Source organism: Camelina sativa, chromosome 5 (assembly GCF_030686135.1).
Source record: "Camelina sativa cultivar CO46 ecotype springtype chromosome 5, ASM3068613v1".
NCBI lineage: Eukaryota > Viridiplantae > Streptophyta > Magnoliopsida > Brassicales > Brassicaceae > Camelina > Camelina sativa.
The window spans coordinates 21358779-21383182 of record NC_141884.1 but is presented as its reverse complement, the minus strand read 5'-3'; the positions used below and the strand labels follow the sequence as shown (position 1 = coordinate 21383182).

General features: G+C 34.1%; 3 protein-coding genes and 2 non-coding genes across 6 annotated transcripts; all 5 read right to left on the bottom strand.

The window, feature by feature from the left end:
- Nucleotides 1-158: 158 nt before the first annotated feature.
- Nucleotides 159-2628, bottom strand: LOC104787117 (1,4-dihydroxy-2-naphthoyl-CoA synthase, peroxisomal). The gene is made up of 9 exons (XM_010512637.3): nt 2146-2628; nt 1928-2050; nt 1524-1625; nt 1406-1444; nt 1166-1264; nt 1011-1058; nt 823-918; nt 586-708; nt 159-438 (listed from the first exon to the last, which is right to left on the bottom strand). Exons 1-9 carry the CDS (start codon nt 2413-2415, stop codon nt 322-324), a joined length of 1017 nt encoding a protein of 338 aa, XP_010510939.1. The 5' UTR covers nt 2416-2628; the 3' UTR covers nt 159-321.
- Nucleotides 2629-3026: 398 nt separating this feature from the next.
- On the bottom strand, nt 3027-6200 carry LOC104787116 (uncharacterized). Of its 2 annotated transcripts, XR_015557297.1 has the most exons (6): nt 5606-6002; nt 4870-5521; nt 4586-4785; nt 4244-4488; nt 3266-4116; nt 3027-3148 (listed from the first exon to the last, which is right to left on the bottom strand). XR_015557297.1 is itself a non-coding variant. In XM_087450528.1 (5 exons), exons 1-5 carry the CDS (start codon nt 5872-5874, stop codon nt 3371-3373), a joined length of 2112 nt encoding a protein of 703 aa, XP_087306654.1. In that variant the 5' UTR covers nt 5875-6200; the 3' UTR covers nt 3106-3370. The 2 variants fall into 2 exon arrangements, 1 of the variants encoding a protein (XP_087306654.1); XM_087450528.1 differs by having other exon boundaries at nt 3106-4116; nt 5606-6200.
- A 1180-nt stretch (nt 6201-7380) lies between these two features.
- On the bottom strand, nt 7381-7467 carry LOC147944126 (small nucleolar RNA snoR114). The gene has a single exon (XR_015558809.1). It is a non-coding gene; the product is annotated as a small nucleolar RNA snoR114 (small nucleolar RNA).
- Nucleotides 7468-7470: 3 nt separating this feature from the next.
- On the bottom strand, nt 7471-7541 carry TRNAG-GCC (transfer RNA glycine (anticodon GCC)). Its single transcript has one exon. It is a non-coding gene; the product is annotated as a tRNA-Gly (tRNA).
- A 5314-nt stretch (nt 7542-12855) lies between these two features.
- Nucleotides 12856-15681, bottom strand: LOC104787115 (polygalacturonase At1g48100). The gene is made up of 7 exons (XM_010512634.3): nt 15057-15681; nt 14519-14650; nt 14196-14426; nt 14054-14098; nt 13761-13968; nt 13481-13671; nt 12856-13392 (listed from the first exon to the last, which is right to left on the bottom strand). Exons 1-7 carry the CDS (start codon nt 15456-15458, stop codon nt 12997-12999), a joined length of 1605 nt encoding a protein of 534 aa, XP_010510936.1. The 5' UTR covers nt 15459-15681; the 3' UTR covers nt 12856-12996.
- Nucleotides 15682-24404: the final 8723 nt, after the last annotated feature.

Here is a 24404-nt window from a genome sequence, read left to right as displayed (position 1 = left end):
ATAGGCAACGCTTGTTAAGAGAAACTTGGAATGATTCAAATATTTGTCAGAATTCTGGACATGGTTATGGAGAACGTTAGTGTCTCACTATGGTAGCTGTCGACTGTTGAACTCTGGATTTCTCCTTACGCTTTCAATCTTTTCGTGGTTTTGCTGAGTTTTTATGTTGAACGTCTCCCATTTTCATAAATTCAAATTTATTTTCATAAATCACAATTCATTGTTTGGTAAAGAAAACAAACAAATGAAAAAAAAAGGACTCCGACTGAAACGAGTACAGATGTTGGTAATGAAAACACCTGAACTGAGGTAGAAGTGAGTTTAAGGTCGCCGGGGAAATTTAGAAAAGTCTGGTGGTCGGCGTTGCATATAAGCAGTTCTTCCTTCAGTAGCTTCTTCAGTTCCATAGAATAAGAGTGTTGCATCGCCACCAAGTCCCTGCAGTAAGAAAAGTAGGTTGCTTAAAGACTCAACGGATCCATATTTGTGACTACAGTGAGTTTGCGGCTTAGATTGCAAATTTGACTATAGGATCTTGTTCCTTTAAAACGGAAAGAGACTAAGCAAGTTGGTTGAAGGAAGTACCTGAAGTCCAGCATGGCCATCATCAACTGCACTGAGTGCTGCCTTAAGCACTCGGATTGCAGTTGGGCTGTTCCGTAAGATTTCTCTACACCACTTCACTGTTTCTTTCTCCAAATCGTCTAGCTGGAACAGCAAACAGATCTCAGTGAAGGAATCAAACAATTACAAGCAAGCAAACAGAGTGATTTATCTTAAGAATCTGTGACGACACTACGGGGGTTACTAATTTAACTTTACCGGAACAACTGTATTGATAAGTCCCATTTTGTCTGCTTCAGAAGCTGTGTAGAACCTTGTCATGAACCACATTTCTCGTGCCTTTTTTGGACCAACCTGTTTTTTTTTTTCAAACAGTTTGATCAGCCCATGTTTATTAGATTTTAAATGTTGCATCACAGTATTTGTCAGTTATATCGAGCAATTACCAGACGAGACATGATGGAACTTCCATAACCAGCATCAAAACTTCCAACCTGAAGACATGAAATTGGTCCACATAATCATCAATGGAGATTAGTAATAACTCTAGCTCTCACTTCACTGACACAGTCGAAACTGAAACAGAGGCCAGAGGAAAAACCTTAGGACCCGTTTGACCAAAAATAGCATTATCAGCTGCAATTGTTAGATCGCAAACCATGTGCAAGATATGTCCTCCTCCAACAGCATAACCAGCAACCTGACTCAGTCAGAAAGCAAGCAGATCAGCTAAAAGAAATGCTCTCTGCCTATGGGTACAGAGGGACACTAATAGAGCTAGTCAACATGGATCAGTACAAAGATGCATAGAGTAACCTAGCAGTTGTTTGAAGGTGCTTACCATTGCGATAACTGGCTTTGGCAATCTGCGGATTTGAATCTGAGTATAAACAGAAAAAGGAATGAATCCAATTAGGATGAGGAAAACTGAAATATGGTTTTGTAGATCAAGGACATACCTGAAGATCAAGAACATTGAGGCGGCCAACATCGTTGGGATCAGCATAACCGTCTGGTGTTCTCAACGCCTGATCACCACCACTGCAAAATGCTTTTGTTCCCTAAACCATCAATATTACTATTCAGAACAATAGTTTCAGAAACAAGTGTCAAAAACAGAGGAACATTGGTGAGCTCAGTGTCATTGACTCCAAAGTAAGATCTAACCTTGGCACTAGTGAGACTAAAAACAAAGCTAATAGCTAAACACTGACTTAGTACCATAACACTCACGGATCAATTTCGATAAGGTCCTGTACCTGTACCATCGTACAGTTTTATAACATTTAACAAGCAGATATCAACTCAAATGTTAACCACTATCCACTATAACAAAGAAACACTAAATATAAAGTATTTTTACCTTGCCGGTGAGTATGATGACTCCAATAGAGCTGTCATCTCTAGCATCATTAAACGCACGCATAAGCTCCTTCACAGTCTGAGGCCGAAACGCGTTTCTTCTCTCTGGCCGGTTTATAGTAATCTACAACATAAACAAACAACTATATAACTCAAAACCCCCTCCACCAAAAACATAACTCCCTCAGGAATTTTATCAAACACTAAACAAGCACAAACCTTTGCAATTCCTTCATCAAGGGCTTTCTCATAAATAACGTCAACAAACTCCTTATGTTCTTCCCCGTCACCAAAGAATTCAGCTTTTTTCCAAACGACTTGGTGGGTCGGAACTTCACCGTGAACCTTATGGAAATTATCATTCATCGACGAAGCAATACAGAGTTTCACTGAGTCAACGCGACCTGAACTCAATCCGATAGGACTGAGATGATTGGTAACAACGGACATCCGCCGGCTCGCCGTGCCGAGCTCCTTTGAATCCGCCATTAGAGAGAAAGAAGCGAGACAGAGAAAGATGATAACGTTGATGATAATGACCAGAGATTATATAACATGGACTGGTGACAATGATGATAACAATACATTTTATAATTACGAGAAAGAGAAAAAAAAAAAAAAAAAAAAAAACAATTTTTTTTTCCAAAAAAGGTTGAAACTTTGAAGAATCAGAGGAAGTGGACAGAATTGCTTCGCGCCTCTGTTTCTTTCTATACAAAAAAACGTTTTTGACGATGAGATAAGATAAGGCAAAACGCAATTAAACGTGCGTTTCATTGACACTTGGACATAAAAAAAAAAAAAACCAAAGACTAGTTTCAAGCTGGAGTTTAAGTCTTCTTCATTGGGTCCAACCTAGACGATCTTCAATAGACAAAATCTTGTTATTGGTTCGGTTTATATTAGGGTATGCTTGTAAGTTTTGTGTTCTATCTCTCAATAGTATTCTTGGAGATGAACTAATTCTCTTTGCTTGATTCAGTTGGCCGCTAGTTTAATCAACATTTGCTCTCCTCTTGTCCCCATTGAAACTATTGCGTTTGTCTAACCCTTGTTTATAAGCTGAGCGCCATATAAAACTCCTCAAAAATGCAGGACCATTGATAAGCCACTTTAAAGATTCATTCAACAATACAGGACAACTACACTGGTTTTGAAATTCACGTCTTTGTCTTCATCTTTGAAAACCTGTTTTCTTATAAAGCCACTTTCTCTCAGAACCCTGTTTTAATAAAAGAGAAGGATTTACACTTCACTAGGATGAAAAAAAAAAAAAAGCAACAAAGAAGGAATGATTGGTGTTAGAACCTATTAAGTATTAACTAAAACTATAACTAACCGTGTCTATGAATTCTAACTCTAAAGCTACCGAAGATCCTGCTGTGTTCTTATAAGCCAATACCAGCAGTGATCTATGCTACCCACTTGTCATATCATCTCTGACTTATCGCTTCCGTTTCTGACTCCTTTTCCTTGTAAAGGCAGCAACAGAAGCAGGAATACCTATGGTTGTTCTGCCTTTCTTACAACCCCATTTCACCGGCAGATCATTGACTATATTGCTGATATCATTTGTTCCGCTTAATTGCACCAACTGCTTTATCTGATCAAGCATCTGCAGCGTCAATGCCATTGAGAGATCCAAGGCTATTGAGTCATCCATAGGTGTCATCTTTATGTTTCTTATTTTTTCTTTTAAGGACCGCAAGGACATTGAGTCACCATAGCCTTCACGGTTTTCGCAAATTGTGTTAACCTTTATGATGTGTTTGCATAAGTTCCCTTGCAAAGACCAAGCGCAATCACAGAAGGCAAACTCTGAACCTGGATTCCACACAACTCGTGTTACATCGCTATCTCTCTGAGACTGAACCTTTGCAACAAGGATGTTGTTTTCATCTAGTGTAACAGCAGAGTCTGGTATCTCCGTCGCTCGGTGCCACGAAGTAGAAGCTATGTATTCTTCTTTAACGTTTTGGAAAGAATCACTTTCATCAGCATACCGATCAAGCCAATAACTAGAATGGAGTTCAGTCGTCAGCTTATGTACCAACCAATCTACTCTCTGAAGCGCACCGAGGTGTGTATCATCAAACAATTTTACTTTAAGCTTTATATGGTAAGCTTCTATAGCACCACATGCTTCTTGGCTTGCAAGTGGAAGACTTTTTATAGTTGATAGCCACATTCCTGCAAATAACGAAGAACACATAAGGCTTTAAGACCAAGATTACCAAGACCACTAGTAGTTAGCAGCCATCCCAGAGGTTCTATATAATCGGATAAGAAAATGAATAGTAAAAGAGAAATGGCTAACCTATTTTAGGTAACCAGGTAGATGTGAAATACTGCATGAAGGCGGTTTGATCAACAAAATCTTGAGTTAATCTTTCTAGAGCCTTTGGTGTATCTACTTCATCCCAAATGCTGTACACGAGTTTTCCCAAACATTTGAATAACTCTCTTTGAACCTCAATGCCATCACACTTCTTCACAACATTCCGAAGCCATGATCTACGAACACGCCAGAGAGCAAAAAGGACGGGGCAACAAAATGTATCCCTGGAAAAGTAATAAAACGGAACTGAGTCAGTTTACAAAACACTCTTTATCCAATTATACAACTCCATATACAGAGTTGAAGTATCATCATTCATGCCTTATGGGATCAATCTCCGTTGCAGCATCGTCAATGATAAAGCCGTTGATTTTGAAACCAGGCTCAACACTCTGGGCACGTTGGAGTAGTATTTTCATCCACTTCTCGACATCAGATTTCAAATAGCTACGAGAGATAATCCAAGCAACGGGGAGAGCATGATGTCTTGAATCAAATACAAGAAGCGTGCACAGAGGATACTGCCACAACGTTTAAGATATCAGGATTACGCACATAACTCTCGCCAAAACAGAGACAGACATAGAAAATAAGATCCATCTTACCTTGAGTCTCTTTATCCCAAACGTCGAATCAGCTGCAACGAGACTACAATGCCCAAAACGCACAAATTGCTGCAACTGCCACTCCGTTTGAATCCCAAGCATAAACTGATCACTTTCCGAAGCTTCCTGATAAAAGAAGATTGATTTCTTGTTGCGCTCAGCCCAAATCTTGATACTAGCTTGATCATCTAAATCCAGCTCATGAGTGGAACGTTTGATAATCATCCCAAGTTTATGAACATACTGAGAGGCAAGACTACTGACAGTTGCATCAGAACCACAATACCTCTGAAGCCCTTCAATATGTTTCTCCAAAACGTTCTCTTCAGGAATCCCAAGATAGATCATAGACATAGTCTGCTGCTGAATCTCATTGCATATATAAGGAATCTTCTTAGCACCAGGACCAATAGCATCTCTATCAAGAGGTCCATGACAAACAAACCCAGCTTTGTTCACATGTCGTCTCTCATTGTAAATGAGAAGCGCAAGTGAAGGACGAGCATAGAGTCGTTTCACAACAAAATGACAAGTACATCCTCTCATAGACTGAGGTCTAGCTGCTCGATTCCTAGTGTTGAGACGGTATTTTCTACTGGGCAAAACACCACCACCTTCACCATAGTTCTCAGGACCAAATGAACACCAATACCTTCAATGAGAAGTAAACCCACCAATGAAAAAAAACCTAAAAATGAGATCTTTGATTGCTTTTAAAGTAGGTTTTGAAACTTACAGTCTATATTCCAAATACTCGTCGCTCTTGTACTCTTTGAGACTGCCTCGAGAGCGTTTCCTTCCTCTTTCGATGTGAAATCGTGTTGGGCACTCTGCGTTTGAGCATTCTCCGATGATGAACTCATCGACCCTTGCGTATGGAACCAGTGCTACTTCGTCGTGATGCTCCGATGTTCCGAATTTGGTCCAGGTTAAATCCGCCCATGAAAAGTCTTCAACTTGTGGGTTCTGAACTTGAATCTCTTCTAATGATTCGACTATCTCCATCTCTGTGTATAGTTTTTTGAGTGAACTGTGCAGCGACTGCACAGGCCCCAGAAATTAGGGTTTTTTTTTGGTTTGTTTTTACAGAAGAATCGAAATGGGGAAGAGGATGAAAAAAAGAATAATACATTGGGAGAGGAAGTGAGGAACTTTGTTATAAAATAGTCCTTGTATTTTTTATTTATTTTAAAAATCGGCCTTATATTTATCTTTGTTAATTTTGCCCTTTTTGTATATTATTATTTGAAATTTGAAAAGAGCCTAAACAAAAGTTCTTGTGTTTTTGGGGTTGTAAGCCTTGTAGCGATCAGTTTAAACAAATTGTTCACATGAGTGCAGTGGTTATGTGTATTTCTCTTTGTAGTTACTTAGCTTGGCACGAAAGGATTCAAGTTCATGAATGAACCCGAAACTTCAATACAGGGCCGGCCCGTAGGTATATGACGCCTAAAGCAAAGTAGAAAATGCTGCCCCTAAATATCAACTTTTTTTTCCGATACAATTATATACGTATATAACTATGCAAAAGATCACAAAAAATTTCATTTCTTTAAAAAGAAATCATACAGAAACACTAATTATCAATACATCACTTGTTGACAAAAGAAAAAATATCTATACATCAATTAACCACTTTCGTTTGGTAAAGTTTACTAAAATTTCAGTACTAAACTATACCACAAAAACACAAGCAATCAACGAAAACAACACATCATCAAATTGACAAATATAGTAGAGACAACTTGAATGTTAAATAAAAGTTAGTCAAAGTGCATGAACATTTTAACTTCTAACAATCAATCTCTCAATTATTAAGTGCTTGAGAGAATATGAAAATCTAGAAAAGTTATTAGAAAAAAAACAGAGAAATTAAGCAAAGAAAAAAAAACATAGAAAAAGTATGACTATAGTCGGAAGCCAGGAGAAAAAAAGAAGAAACACAAACATATATGGAGAGACTCCGATGGTGATTGATGGTGTTTCGACGGTGATCAGCGAAAATTGGAAGAAGAAGAAGAGGAACCGTCAAATAAAGAGAGTTGGATTTTTTTTATTTAATCGTATAATTTTTATATTAGTTAATATAATATAAATAAATTTAGATAAAACAGAATATTATGGTCGGATAAAATAGGAAACAAATCGAGTTAAAAAAAGGAAACAAATCGTTTAATCGTTAACGTGGACAGGGTTTGAACACTGGACAAGAAACTAAAAATCAAAAATCAAAACCACTACACCAAGGATACTTTTCAGAAGTTGATGCCCCTAAAATAACTATAATTTTTGGCGCCTAAAGCCCTTGCTTCATGAGCTTTAGGTCAGGGCGGGCCTGCTTCAATACATAGTGAAAAGACTTAAGCACTTGGCAAGGATCACTTACTTATGAACTTGAGAAGATGGGTAGTTCAGAATTTCTCACCACTTGATTCCCTCATCCAAATAATCTGAAGACAACAATGAATATAATCAAAAGTTTTAACGTAGCAGAAAGGAAAAAAAAAAAGAGAGCTCAGAGGTGTGGTGAATCTCAACTGAAAGATCAGGAAAATGCGAAGGACCCAACCAACGCTTGAACCAATTTCATCACAGCTCAAATGCACCAGCCGGGAATCGAACCCGGGTCTGTACCGTGGCAGGGTACTATTCTACCACTAGACCACTGGTGCTACTTGTTTGATTGTTCTACTTTTTATATATCTATACCAAACATATTGTTTTATACGACACAAAAAAAACTCAGCAATTTGGATAGAAAAAGAATGGAGTGGAGATTCACATCTATGCTTACATTTGGATTTTGCTATGTAAGTATATATGTAACATTTTGGATACAACTTTATGTTAATGGATAGCTGACGTGAACTTGATTGTACTAATAGACTGTTTTGGTTTAGTATGTTGAATGGTAGAGAAGCCAATAACATATTCATATAACTCGAGTGTTTTAATGAGACCAAAACTATATTAAGTATTAGTGTATTACCATAGACAAGTAATACATTGAAGAGACCTAATTAAACATGCATGTGAAAACAAACTTGTTGCTAAAAGTTCCAAACTAAAGAAGATGATATAATATTAAGAATCCGCGGATACATCATCCTTCACGGTCACATTCATCTTAGTATCCCATTAATTACGCTTCCATTTATACAACATAGAAAAACACCAAAGGCGAGTTATCCCATGTCCTGAATTATATATTTTGATTTTTTTTTTTTTCGCCACTAGTTTTCATCTTTTGATTCTTCATAAAGCGATAAAGTACATGCAAATAATAAAATGAACCCTTCACCTTGCTGACCAGTGGCGATTATTTAAATGAAAACTATACTGCAAGGCCATATCTCATCCTAAATCAAACAAGTGCAAAGGACCCAATCAACGCTGAAGCCATAATCCTCACAGCTCACTGCGCCAGCCGGCAATCGAACCCGGGTACTATTCTATACCACTAGACCACTGGTTCTATTTGTTTGATTGTCCTTCATTTTATATTCCTATACCAAAATGTAATAATATTCATATACGACACAAAAACTCAGTAACTTGGATAAAGAATGGAGTGGAGAACATTCACATCTATGTTGCTAAGAGATCCAAACTAAAGAAGATGATAAAAATCTTAAGTATACGCTGATACTACACCATCCTCCAAAGTCTTACTCCTATAATTTTGCTTCCATTTATCCCACATACAACAACAATAGCAAATGTGCATTGCTTACGGAATTAGTTGCCCCATGTCCTGTATTATGTCTTCAGATTCTTCATTAAGCGTCAAAGTATGAATTCTAAGATGTACGCAAACAGAAAATCAATAAAATGAACCCTTCACGGTTCACGTAGCTGCCAGCTGGCTGATGGTGAAACATTATTTTCTTTTACAACTTTGGATTATCATTTTCAACTTTTTTTTTTTTTTTTTTTTTTTTTTTTTTTTTTTCATTTTTTCAACTTCTTTCGCTCTTATATTTTTATCTCTACATAGCTTCTATTATATTATACTTTTCAACTTTGGTTTAGTATGTTTCGCTTTTATTATATTATACTTTTTTTTCACTTTTTCTCTTCTTTCTCTTCTTCTTTACCTTTGTTTTTTTTTAATTACAACTAGGTCTAATTACAACTCCATTATATATTTTGGAGATTTAAATATAGTGAGAGACAATTTACACTATATATATATAGACAATTGTAGCAAAAAATAAATCTAGTATATGAATATAAAAAATACACAATATTGAAGTTTTTGGTAGACAACATTGAAATTTTCGGTGGACAACTTTCATACTCTTACAAATTAAATAAGTTATATGGGTTCTCTCAAGTAAATAAATTGTTTTGAATAATTACGTTAAAATTATTCATTATTTTCTTAAATTTTGGAGTGTTGAAATTGTCCATTATCTTATTCATGTATATAGCGTGCAGTGGACGTAGTCTAATATTTTGATAGACAAAATATCCATTATTTATTCATATATATGTTTCTCCTACCGGAATCTATGGACCAATTTCTTAGTTGTGGACAAGTTTACGCTATATATATATATAGACAATTCTAGCACAAAATAAATCTTGTTCACCAATATAGAAACTCACAACAATGAAATTTTTGATGGAAAACATTGAGTTTTTCAGTGGACAACATTGAAATTTTTGGTGGATAACTTTAATACTCTTATATTTTAGACAAATCATATAGACTCTCCCAAGTTATATTGACGGACGAAAATTTGAAACAAAACAAACTTACTAAATTTGGTAGACAATAATAATTGTCCATGAAGTTTACCTTTCAGCTATTTGTCTTTTTGCAATTTGCATTTTGGTTCTTCCTTTTATACACATTAAATGTCAATACTGTCATATCATGTGTGTATAGTATAAAAGGATAATATTAAGTGAAGTGACCTTAGTACAGTGGCAGGAGGTAAGTCCATTTGTAGAAAGCACCATCACACCAGAGATCGAGTTCCGCTTCCTACGAATGTAGGAATTTGGTTAATAGGCCGGCCAGTTGTGGCTCAATGGTTGACAAAAAAAGGATAATATTAATTGGTACTCATATTATTTGTATATATTTTCTCCAAACTCATGCTCATAAACTCAATGCTATTTTTGACTTTTTAAATATACACTAGATTATGACCCGCGGTATACCGCGGGGCAAAACTTTATTTTAATCTTTTGTTAATGAATTATTTTAATTCGAATTTTGTAATGTACTATTTAGTTAATTCCACTGATTTAGTATGCAACCTGCGGTATACCGCACAATAATTTTTGTTAATAAAATCTTAATTAAATCAATCTAATTCAATATATTTTATATTGGTATTGTTAGAATAGTAAAATGAAAATTTAACCCATACTAAAGTATCATATTTTTTAGTATTATCAATTTAATCTTGTCATGTCATATAACTCGTCTACAATATAACATGTTTTAGTTGTTTTGAAAATTGAATGTTTAAATATTCATAATTTTAAACTTTTTATTAAGTTTAGATATATCAATTATAATATTTTAAACTTCTTAAGAGTTTAAAATTTATTTTATACGGTTAAATTAAACAGTTCAACTAAAAACCCAAATTAAACTCGCAATATACCATGAAACTATATTTGTTTAACACAATCTTAATTAAGTTTGACATACGTTAGTGTTGTTAAAAATATTAAATGAAAATTTAATCCATATAGAAGTATCCTATTAATGATTTTTTTATTATTATTCAAAATCGTCCTGTCAGATATATAACCCGTCATGCAATAACTCGTTTGTGTTATTTAATTTTTAATATTTTTAAATATTTATATTTATTAAGTTTAGATATATCAGTTATATATTTTGAACTTCTTAAAACTTTAAAATTTACTATATACAATAAATTTACTATATATGTATGTTGAAGACACAATTTTTATATTAGTTGAGTAATATATGTCTGTTTGTAAAAATTCAAATCACAATATGTGTAGAAAATATATATATTTTTATTATATGATGATTCACAATAATTAAAAATTAAATTCAAACAAATATTTGTATTAATTTAAATCTGGAATAAATTTTCTAACTATCTATCTTAATTTTTAAACATTATATATATGGATATTTAAAATATCTTATTTGTGTTTGGTTATAAGGATAGTAGAGAAAGTTAAATCAAATTTGTTTGGATATAGATATAAGTATATAACATTTAATGGCATTAAATGCAAAAACTTTCCAAAACAGATTTTTGAGTAAAAACTGCTGCAAAAATATTAGTATAGATTGTGGTAGAACGTGGAAAGTGTTTCTCAATATGGTAGAATAGGAAAGTTTTGAGTACAATGTGGTAGTCTTGACCAAATTCCCACTCTAGTCAACCTAGTTATTTAATTTCATTTTTATTTTTTTGTCAAAAGTGAATCTTCCATATTATGCTGATAACATTATTGTGGCGGTAGACAAAATCTATATAAGTTGTCTTGTTTTTGTACTTGTTCAAGAATTAAGTTCTAAAACAAGTGGCGCTCATGGGATCATAGTATCATTCATATACTCGATGTGAACATAAGAATGGACCGAGAGTCCGAGACCATCTATGGAGAAATAGACTTGCCCCAAGGACCCTTTGCCAAAGATAGTATGGAATGGGCTGTGAACACTTGGGATACTCGGTTAAGCAAACCCACTTGCCCCAAACCACCACGTCCCACGAGCTGCTCCAGTAGTAGCATATTCAACAACTCTATATATACTGATGCCTTGAGAAGCAAGTATCCAGTGTACCTTGTAATATCAATTAAGTAAACCCATGACCAAAACGTGTGCCTCATCTTTTCCTCAAATTCGTCTAATTTTCAAACCCTAATCTCAAACCATCTTCATCTCGTCGAACACATTGAGCGGCCACTGAAATTAGGGTTTCTGAGAGATCACATAATTACCGTAGACGTGAGACAGAAACATAAGAATATTTGGCGAAGAAAGAATAACTTTTATGAATTTAACCCTTTACCAAAAAAAAAACTTTTATGTTTATTCTGCTTTTGTTGATAATATATTGGCCCTCTACCTCTTGTAATTAATTTGTAAAAAATAGCCTAGTGAACCTTGGTTTTGAATTTGATACAACGAAAATTTTCATTTTAGCTCATTCTTAACTTTTTTTGTCAACAAGCTATTTCAATTTTTTTAAAGGTGAAGGTGGTGTCAGTTAGCATATTATCTTTTACAATGTTGGATCATATTTTGCAAATTCCACTCTCGTAAATTTCCAATAATAAAAAATGATATAAATAAAAAAGTATCTACCGACGTAAATGTATTGAAACAAAAGAAAAGATAGTATAAAACAAAAACATGAGGTCCCGTCGTCCAGCACCAATCTCCTTCCACAGAAAATCCAAAGGCACACTGCAGACTTCATTACGTGCGGCCTCTCCCAAAAATCCATTATTAAAAGAAAAATAATGCAACCCCTATCTATATACACAAATGGGTCTGTTAAAAAATCTTGATTTAATTTAGGTTGGTGAATTAAGGATGCATCATATTTATAGTTCGTAGAAACTAAGGCCAAAATATTATAGGATGACCAAATTCAATTGAACGTGAATCAGCAACTTCTTAAAATTCAAACACTGACAAGATTCATAGTCTGTAAAATATTTCTTTTTGCACCTTCTTCCTACAATTATTTCTGTTTTCAAGAAACATGAACCAAAACAATTCTGGACATATGCATGGTTCCAAATTTGCTGGTATTCTGTTGTTTTCATGACAAAGAATAAAAAAAAAATGTAATCAAGCGTTTTGCTCTTTGAGGTTTACACTCTGTTTTTGGACTATCATGATATATTTATGAAACAATCAAACCATATGTTATACAAACAATATACATATATATATATATATATACTGCTTCAACAAAGCAATTAGGGCAGTTCTTGTTTTTGATTTCTCTCTTAAAGAGAAGGAAAAAAAAAAAAAAAACACTTTCTAATCTTCTAAACATGCCCACAAGGCCACAACATTTTTTCACACAACGGGACAAATCAATAGAGTCCGTATGAAGTAACAATATTACTTTTTTTCCTAATTATTTTACATTCCCCTGTAGGTCATAAACAGATATCATGATCTGAATGGACTCCATTTCTCGCTGGCTTTCCGATTTGTAAGCAATCAATAGGTGGAACCGTAGCCGAAGTAAGCTCTCCAAACGTTTTCCAGCAAAACGGATCGGACATGTGGTATTGTAGTTGAACTGGTTTTAGCTCTATGCCTGATAATTGCACGTCTATGCAAGGGAAACTGTCACTGCAAGCAAAATGCACTGGCTTCACAGTGTAAGTGCCTCTTATCTTCTCATACGTGACTCCTTCCACTGACACTGCTGAAGTCTGGTTCATGCATTTGCTGTGATCACAGTAGAATTGATCGATTACTATCGGAAGCTGAACCTCTGTGAGTTGAATGTTTGAGAAAAGTATTCCTTTCACTGATCCTATACCTCCCTGTATACACATTAAAGCTATTAAGTTTCATTGGCTTCCAAAATGAAAATAATTCATTAGCACTTTTTATGAAAGGATTTATCTTTACCTGCCAAGTCTTGATCCGGACACCAGTTATTGTGTTGTGCATAACGACATCACGGACTGTTATGTTGGAGACACAAGCTTTGGTACTGTCTTTACCAAGGCTCCCAATGCTGATTCCATGTCCGGGTCCACAGTTCACATTGTGTACATACACATTGGAGCAACCCGTTTGAATCGAAATACAATCGTCTCCTGAAAGAACAGAGGAATTAATCAACGATAATAAGACCCCATTTTATACGAGTTTTTTTTTTTTTTTTCAAGTTAAAATTGACTTGTACCGCAAGCTAGTGTGCTGGTGTGAATCATGACATCTTTGGAGTTCTGAAGATGAATCCCATCTGTGTTTGGACTGTCTCCGGGAGAAGACACATTCACGTCATGAACTAAAACCTGGACGCAGTTATCAAACTTGAGGTGACATTGTGGACTGTTCTGAATGGTTATACCCGTCACAGTCACGTCGATACTGCCATAGAACCGGAGCGCCTATACAGTAAAAACCAAGGTAAGCAAAAGTATTCACCGAGTGTTAAAAACATGTAGAGACTAATAATTCATTTTTATTTCTCACCGTTGGTTTAATACTTGGCATTCGTCCATTAAGCTCACTTCTTATCTGCCATGTGACAAAAACAAAACACAAAAACAGAGTTTAGGGTTAGATGAAACTTGTGTAGATGTCAAGAATGAGATGAGGATGAAGATTTTTTTACCGGCATTGGAGGATGTTCTTGGACAGAATTGTTCAACGGGACAATAAGCTTGAAGTCATCGTCGATAGGATAATCGGAAAGGTAATCTTGTTGCCACCAAACAGTGCCTCTTCCATCAATAACACCTTTACCTTGTATTGTAATTCCTTTAAGCTTTGTGAACTCAATCCACCACAGTAACCCTCTTCCCCACGATTTAGTATCCGTAGGAGCTACAATCATCCCGTCAAGCTTCAGCCAAAACAAAATAAATCACATCTTTTAATTTCCAAACGTACGTTTATGTTTTAAAAAACTTACAAATGTTTATGATCAGTTCTTACTTGGAATACAATGTTTGCTTGACAATAAGGACCCGAGAAGGATATTGGTCCAACGAGGAAGATGTAGTCAGGCGGTATGACCATCGTTGATGCCTCTACTTTGCAGGCAGATGCCCATGCTGCTTCAAACGCCTGCAAATTTTTTATTAAAACTTATCATTGTTTGGTATTATCAATAAGAAGTTTTATTAATCAGAGTTATAGTTCTGTTCTGTTTTGTTTCAGTGCACAGAGTTATGGTCCCCTCTTAAATTGAGTATTTTTGTTGTCTTCTCTATATTCGTTAAATTCGTTTGTTTGTATTTGGGAGATTTAAAACATTTAAAGGAAAAAAGGGAAAAGGGTTATTTGACTTTACAGAACAGAGAAAAAGCTTTTTTGAGCTCTGTTTCTTGTTCTGTCTCGTGTTACCTTCTCAACTGTAATTCACATTATGGTTGTTTTTTTAAAAACAATTCTCATGAAAGCGAGATTATAATTCTTGATTTAATCAAGAACCACTAGATTAGAATGGATAATAAATGTTTCGAGTCTGTACCTGAGTGTCATCACTCATGCCATCACCCTTAGCTCCAAAATCAAGCACATTGAACTGTTGAGAGTCCTCAACAGGCTGCAGCGGAAGAGGTGATGGTGGTGGTGGTTGTTGAACTTGTGGCGGCTGTGACACGACTGGTGAACCGGCATCGGATTTTGGCGGCGGACTTTTCATCTTCGGTTTTGGTTTTGGTTTTGACTTATGTGAATGGCTATTGTTCTCATGGCCTTTTGGTTTCTTGCTGGACAAGGAATCAGACAAGGAAGAGGAACTGCTATGGTGGTGTCTCAAATGTCTTCCTCTTCTGGCAATGCATGTTTCTAGCATTGCAGACCAGACAAGAATTGACATTAAAATCGTCATTGTGATGCTTCTAAGCCTTAAACTCTTTCTCGTTATCATAGTGCTTTTAGGTTGTGGTTGTATAATATGTTCTCTGTTTTTTGGTGGTTTGAGAGAGAAGAAGAAGAGACTTTGGTTTGTTGATTTGTTGTTGTTGTTATAGAATGAATAAAAAGAATAAGGTTTGTCTAGGGGGTTTATATAAGGAAACGGTCTAAGAATATAGAACGAGTCACGGGAGCCTATAATAGAATTTCATTACGTTACTAAGAAAATTTGCACTAGATAAGCAATATATACGACGATAATTTAGGATATGACAATACGTATATGTTTTTTTTGTCCAAGAGACAAAATGGAATAATTTTGTACTTTGTTACGTCTGTCATTTAATTTTTACGGAATATGTGATTTTGTGTTCATCATGTTATTTTATATTTTGATATCTAAGTCATCAATTGTAGTTTTTATAAGGTTTTGATAATGTGCTATTTTTGTATGTGTATATGAGTAGATATATCTAATTAAATAGTCTTTTGTTGCCGTATATAATCATGTGATCATTTATCTTGAAGGTCTATATATTATTTAATGTGTCATATACATTTATGAAAGTACTAAATAATTTTAAAGATGCATCAGTAAAATATATATAATATGGTAAATTTCATCCCAAAATTTGGAATGAATTCGTTTTTTTTTTTTTTTTTTGAGGAACGCATAAGATTTTCATATCTTTCAAATACAACATCCTCTATTATCATTTACGTAAACTTAAAAGCCCTAGGCTATTTTTTGTTCGACACTAAAAACGTAGAAATCTAGGGTTACGCAAGTATATATTATCCACATTAGAAAATTGTGTAATTTGGTTGCAATATATGAATAAATTCAATTACTATAGCAAGTAATCTAGCTTGGTCATTCATTATTCAGTAAAACTATAACTGAAAACTGTTCTCTATTGTGTTTTTCTAAGAAGATATCGTAGAATATATATTCCCTACACCAACTACAAAACAATATGATGCCAGAAGTCAGGACCGTCTATTTATAGTAATAGTACGTACATGTTGGATAAGTTATTCGGGCATCTAAAATGACTCTCCATACCATACTTTTGAAAAATAGTTTAGGTAATTCGAGTGTTTCTACTAAATCGAATAACAGTTGGATTCAGGTTCCGATATATTTAGGTTTTCAAGTAAGTTTGAATAATAAGTAATTTTGAATAATCTAGAGTTAAGAGACATACATAATCCGCTGGAGTTGTACTAAGTAATAGGATTGGGTGATCCCAATCAAAATACATAGATCTTCCAAAAGTATAAAACTTTCAGAAAAATACTATAATGTGTCAAGATTTACATTTTTGAAGTGGTAAACTACGGGTGCAAATGGTTGCACAATTGAAAAGATTGAAGCAGTTGAAAAAAATTATTCAACCAAGTTTCACCATTTGATTGGAAGATGTTGAAGAAGTTGGAAAAATCTATTCAACCCATTCAACCTAAAAAGTTGAAAAAATAAACTAATCCTACAGCAAAAATGTTCAACTTGTTCAACCACTATTTTGGAGATAAATGGGTTGAATATTTTCCAACTCAATTTTATTCAATTCATTTTTTCAATTTTAATCAACCATTTGCAGCCTACTATAGTTATCGTAAAACATGATAGCATTATGCCATTATCATACATTAGAGATTATTAGTTTTATTTTGTTTTGTTTTGGAGATTATTAGTTTTATTTGTTATTTTTTTGAAGATTATTAGTTTATCGAATTAACTAATACAATTTCAGGGGATATGTGTGCGCCATGTGTAGACTAAAGGTTGGCTGAGTCTCATCCACTTTGGTTGGCTGAAACACATTAGAGCAAGCCAAGACAAACAAACCACAAAGAGGCACCTGTTGAGACAAACACATATACCATTCCTGTTGCAAAACCTCATCTACTCGCATACAAATACATATATATATACTTATTTAATATTATGACTATCTATAGTATATGCAAATGTATACACCACAAAGTGGGGCTACGCGAAAATGAGGTTGTTTTTTTTGTTTTTAATGTATACATATAGGGATAAACATTCGTGTAGATATATAGATGTAATTGTTGATGTGTCATCCTGGTGATCAGATAAGTGTCTTATGGTCTCTATATTTACTATGAGATATACGGACTTTTAATATACAATCTCTTGTTTCTCTATCCGCTCAAGATTTACTTTGTTGAGTAGTTTTACCATCAATTCATTTAACTGTGAGTGAATTATCTTCATTTACAAGTGTATTTGGGTGACATTTTTGGGTAAAACTAACATCCATCTTAAAATTGGTTTGGATAACTTTGAAAACAACGAGTATCAAACAAGTACCTTTCTGATTAACTCGATTTATTCATAAAACTCGTTAACTTTAAGCGATTAATATATTCGTAATATGTGTGTATTAGTGTATATATACCATAAAGGCCCATTTAGTTGAAAGTTGAAACACAAATGAATCCAAAACTTATTTCTTTTAATGATGAACAAACCTTGACAGTAATTTATTGGGTGGTAATTAATTTATCGTTTTTGTTTCTTCCGAGAGAAACGTATACATACATACGTAAATACAAATAGATACATATTATATATATGGTGTGTGTGTGTGTGTGTGCATGTAAAACTGGATGAGACATGTGATTGGGTCTATATTTTGTCAATGGGCAGTTGATTATAACATCTCTTTTAGTGCTCACATGCACCACTTCACGGGCATTGCTTTTGTCTCCACAACTCCTCCAATCTTTCTTTTTAAAAACTTTTCTTATCTTCTTTTTTTTTTGTTGTTGTTGTCAAACGCAATAATTCATTAGTTATCCTATGAAAAAATCGATGTCCTTCATAAGTTGTGTTCGATCACAAGTCACAGTTTCTCTCTAGCTATCTCTCTTTCTCACACTGTCACACATTCATTCAACAAAAAGTAATTACACAAGATGCGCGATTTAACGAATTTTTCACTTCTCGTGAGCACATGTATGTCGAACATGATCTTGTGTCCTACAATCTCTACTGTAAAAACTTAATTATTAAAGTCATATATAATATATACTATGTTTACAAAGTATAAAAGAAATATACAAATATCATCTAAGGATTAAGAATAAAAACTACTTATATATTCTAGAGTAAAGTTAACTGTAATCATAAACTTGAATAAAAGTAGGGAGATTTACTCATATGTTATATATTTTAGGTAATATTACCAGAATCTACAAAAAAAGATTTTATTACTAGAATATTTCGGGTATTTTCAAAATACACAGCATACCCTTGTTTTATGTTACCGGAAAAACATAATTACAAAAATGTCATTGCCACGTCAGAAATCGCTGACGTGTATTAAATAACTAAGCCGTAACACGTTATAGAAGTAATGACGGCTGAGTTATAGGTATGTTGCGGCTGATTTATGGAAAAAACATTTGACTAAGAGTGGACGACTGACAAAGAGCATAACTCAGCCAAGCGTTATGGCTGACTTATTAAAATCTGGCTGAGTTATGCTCTAACTCAGCCGTCCTTACGGCTGAGTTTTCACCCGATGGTTGAGTTGTCAAAATTTTGGCTGAGTTAACACTACGACACGGCTGAATTAACTTTTTCCGGGTAGCTGAATTATGAAAAACGGTTGACTTATGAGATGTAGTTACGGCTGAGTTATGGTTAAAAACTATAATTCAGCCGTGATAGGCTGACTTATCGTACAACTCGGCCATTTCACGGCTGACTTAGTAGCAAAAGATTAATTACTAGAATATTATTCAGTTACGGCTGACTTATTAAACGATACGGCTGAGTTACATATTTTCAGTTGATGAAGCGGCTGAATTTGGGTACCATTTTTTTGCTTTTTAATTACTGTAATGTTATTCATGTTATGACTGAGTTATAATTTGTTTGATGGCTGAGTTTTATTTAGGCTGAGTTATAATTTGTTTGATGGCTGACTTGCCACGTCAGACGCATCATCCATGTCAGCATTCCATGTCATCATGTTTCTTCTCCAGAAATACAAAACATCCACTACAAGAAAACATGCATTTTGGGACTCCAGTTTGTGACTATTTTTTTGGTCGCAAAATAAAGCGACTCTTATGAGACTACTTTGTGACGATTCAGCGACTACAAAATAGTTGGAGGGAAAAACGTCGCTTATTAACGACGAAAGATATAAGTCACAAAAGAGTCTCAAATTAGCGACAACATTAGGACTAATTCGCGACGAATAAATATTGGTCGTACAACGGTCACAAATTGCGACTACTATGTGACTCGGTTAATTAGTCGGTAGTGATAGTAGCAAAAACGTCGCATATTGAGGACTTATTTGCAACTTCATTTTTACCCTGATTTAGTAACAAAGTGGTCACAATTTGCGACGAGATTGCGACAGATACCTGAAGAATTTGCGACTAACACCTGATTTAACTACTCTTTTAAGACTTTTTACCCACTCTGGATATTTTTAATTTGAAATTTCACATTTGAGATTCATTTACATGTTTAATTTTATGTTTATGCTTTGTTTTGCTCGACCTTATCAATAATAACTTTTTCAAAGTCTTAATTTTCAATGATTATAAACTAAACATTCATAAGTTCCAAATATATCTTAAGTGTTACATGTTCTTTTATGAGAATGTGTTGCAATGAAGAAAAATCTGAAAACTTAGTGATGAAATCAATGTTTTACTAAATCTTACTATTACATGTACTTTATACTACTACTATGAGTACTCCTGAGTGATTTATATAAACAGTTTTGTTCATCATGTGTAGAATTCAAGATTTTTATTATGTGATGTATATTAGGTAGTCTCAAAAACGTCACAATATGCGGCTGATTTGCCACGCTGTTAGGACTACGTCAATATGTCACTCTTCTGCTACCTTTTAGCGACATATTTGCGACGCTATTGTGACTAACACCTGAAGAATTTGCGACTAACACATGATTTAGCTACTCCTTTAAGACTGTTTACCCACTCTCGATATTTTTAACTTCAAATTTCATATTTGAGATTCATTTACATGTTTAGTTTTATGTTTATTCTTTGTTTCGTTCTGACTTTATCAATAATAACTTTCTCAAAGTCTTAAATTTCAATGATTATAAACTAAACATCTATAAGTTCTAAATCTATCATAAGTGTTACATGTTCTTTAATGAGAATGTGTTGCAATGGAGAAAAAAATTCAAAACTAAGTGATGAAAACAATGTTTTACTAAATCTTACTATTACATGTACTTTATACTAGTAGAGTGCTCATGAGGGATTTATATAAACAGTTTTGTTCATAATTTGTAGAAATCAAGATTTTTATTTTGTGATGTATATTAGGTAGTCGTCTCAAAAAGGTCACAAAATGAGACAGATTAAGAATAGAGAGTCATAAAAGAGTCACATTTTGTGACTAAATATACAGAATGTTACAAATCAGTCACAAATTACCTACATATATGCTACTTATTAGCGACTAAAACTTGAGGTTGTGACGATTTTGCTTCCATTTAGTGACCCTCGCGATTTCATTTATATATTTTATCAATTGAGATTTGCCAATATGTTAAGTTCTAAGGTTTCTATGTTAATTTGAACTACTATAGATAGTGAATCATTATTATACAACTAAAACTTTAATTTTTCTATGGTTTACACAAGTTTTCAAATATATAATTTGACAATATTGAATTGCTAATATTTTGAGTTAACCATTTTTGCATTGATTTGAACTAATATATTTATATATTCTTTCTAGAAATTTAATTTTACATGTTTTAGTTAAAATCTTTGCAAACAACAAGTTATGTAGAAGATGGTTATGTAAGTTAGGTGATTTTAATTTTATATGTAAGGTTATGTAAGTTGGAAAAAAACTTACAAATCATTATTTTACCTCTTAAAATTAAAGATACATTTCACAATTGGACTATAAGTGCTTCTAAATGCTTATTGCCAATTTATTCTAGTCAGTTTTTTCTTTCTTAATTCTAAATGATAATTTTAAAATTTCTAAACGAATGATGTAACTATTATATATACTCAAAATTGAAATCAATCAAAAAATTTAGAATATATTATTTATAAATTTAATCGATTTAAAGTAAAATTAAATTTAATACTTTGTAAATCCTAACCTCCTAATTTCGAAATTATGAAACAAAATGATGGCAAATTACCATAATTTACCTAAAGGAAAAAAATAAATAAATAAGAAAACATCTCATTGGCTAATCTTTAATGGCAAAGATTATCATTTGGTGTGTTATCTACCGTTGATAGATTTAATCCAATGGATAAAAATCATCTTTATTTTTCCTTCCCTTCTCTTCCTTCCTTTCTCTTCATCGTATCTAGTAAATCAATTTTGTTTGTTTCCCTTCTTCTTTCTCTCCTCTTTTCTAATCTCTAGGTTTAGCCCCCTTCTCCTCTTCATCAAGTGGAATCGACAAACCCGGAAAATCAAATCGTTACAAAAAACTCAGATGATACCAAAGTCTTCATGGGCAGATGATACCAAAGTCTTCATGGGCAGAGCCAAACGCTGCCTCTACGCCGACCACCATATAAAGTACGGCAACTGCGTCGGTGAAGATGGTGAAAACAGAAACAAGTTTGTCTCTTTCTCTCTCCATATCCTTCTCAATCTACTTATATGTATGTGTATTTGCTTGACATTAGAGCTTGTAATGGTTTTGCTATTCAGATCTAGTTTCCCAACACATCTTTACTGAGATACATCTAGGGAATTCCTAGAGGTGTCAAATGGTCCGTCCAGCGCCCAATGGGCGTGTCCGCTTGGACAGTTTTTTATTTGGGCGGAAGGTGGTCATGACCAAATGGACAATGGTCCAAAAAGTGTCCATGCCCATTAAGACCATTTCCAATTGGTCATGACCATGGACAACCCATTTTTATTTCTGTTTTATTTTATTGTTCTCCCTTATAAAATCTGAATTTTATTTTGTTGTTTTCTCTTATAAAATCTGAATTTTATTTTGTTGTTTTCTCTTATAAAATCTGAATTTTATTTTGTTGTTTTCCCTTATAAAATCTGAATTTTATTTTGTTGTTTTCCCTTATAAAATCTGAATTTTATTTTGTTGTTTTCTCTTATAAAATCTGAATTGTATTTTATTATTTTCCCTTATAAAATCTGAATTTTATTTTGTTATTTTCTTTTATTTTATCTATTTTTCAAAGTTCTCTCTTATAAAATATTATAAATTAATATCTGAAAGGAAGACAATAACACAATTTGATGTTTAATTAACTCCATAAAAAAGACAATCCATAAGCAAAGTTGATGAAACAAAGTTGGACTTCGTAAGAGGCTTAAACAAAGTTGATGAAACAACCCATAAGTTGGACTTCGTAAGAGGCCAATGAACTAAACGGTGAGCTCTTCCCGTAGTAACGATGCTCAAGCCTCAAGCGAAACAATCCCAGCTTCAAACTTCTTTGCTAGCACCTGAATTACATGTTTATGATGTTAAGTAATGCAAATCTCAGAAACAATCATATGCTATATGAGAAAAATGAATCAATCAATCAGAAATGAGAAATCTTACAGTTCTATAGAAATCGAATTGGGTACCCACGAACTCTTCAATCACGAATTGAGATGAAGATGAAGATCTTCATGGAGCGATTCGAAGACGACGAAGAGGACTAGAGGAGACGAAGAAATTAGATAAGTCTCTGTTTTCCCCCAAATTTTAAAACCCTAGAATTTTATAAATTTGGGCACGACCAATGTCCATCTGGTCAATGTCCATCTGGTCAATGCCCATATGGACCCATTTGTTTTAATGGTCCAGACCAACGCCCGCCCATTTGTATTTGGACTGGACAGGCCCACGGGCGGCCCGCCCAGTTGACAGCTCTAGGAATTCCTATGTGTTTTAATTATATCTTTGGTTTGTTTTTTAGATTTCATCGATAGATCTAAAGAATCAGTATCAAACGACGACATAGGTGATACTGGAAATGGAGGACCACCGTTGAAGGTGCTTGGGCCGTTCACCACCACTACATCTTAAATTCTCCAGTGTCGCATCACTGACACTCTGGTTGTCGTATCGACGTCTCCGGCCACCGCATCTCCGTCTCCAGCAACTACCAGCCACTACCACCATTTTGTTCTCCGTCGCTCCGGTCGATGATGATAATACATAGATATAGTCAGATAGATATAATACATTGTATTCGGTTTGTAATGATAACTATAAAATTATTTTTGATTTCCTTTTCTTTTATATAATAAATCTTTTGTTTTTGTTTTTTCTTCTTAAGTTGGTCGCAAAAACGTGAGTAATATGCGACTTTAAATGACCTCAAAATTTAGTCTCTATTTTGAGTCACAAAAAACTCACTACAGATATATGTCACAAATTAGTCTCTAATATATGACTACATATTAGAGTCTTAACATAGTTGCAAATTTAGGACTCTAAAATGAGGTCACATAGTAGTCGGTATTTTGCGACCATTTTGGGACCATGAAAATTTGCGACCAATTTTTAACGACCATCTCAAATAGTCGCAAAGTAGTCGTATATAGCATATTTGCGACTATTTTGGGACAATATTTGGAGTCACAAATAGCATGTTTTCTTGTAGTGATCGTTCCTTCGACTATTGTTCTTACATGGTTTTTACCTTCTTCTTCATCTTGTTCTTCTACTTCTTCTTCACTTTCTTCTTCACCTTCTTCTTCACCTTGTTCTTCTACTTCTTCTTCACCTTGTTCTTCATTTTCTTTCATGGATCCAGTTCTGGTATTAGTTGTTTCCGGTAATTGGGTAAAGAAACAGAGATATGTATTTAACACCGACGATAGAGGGCGTATAGTTGTGCAGATAGATGGAGGCACAACACATGACAAGCTTGTGGAGCTTGTTCTTGAAGACTACGGATTGGATGCATTTAGCCATGAGCT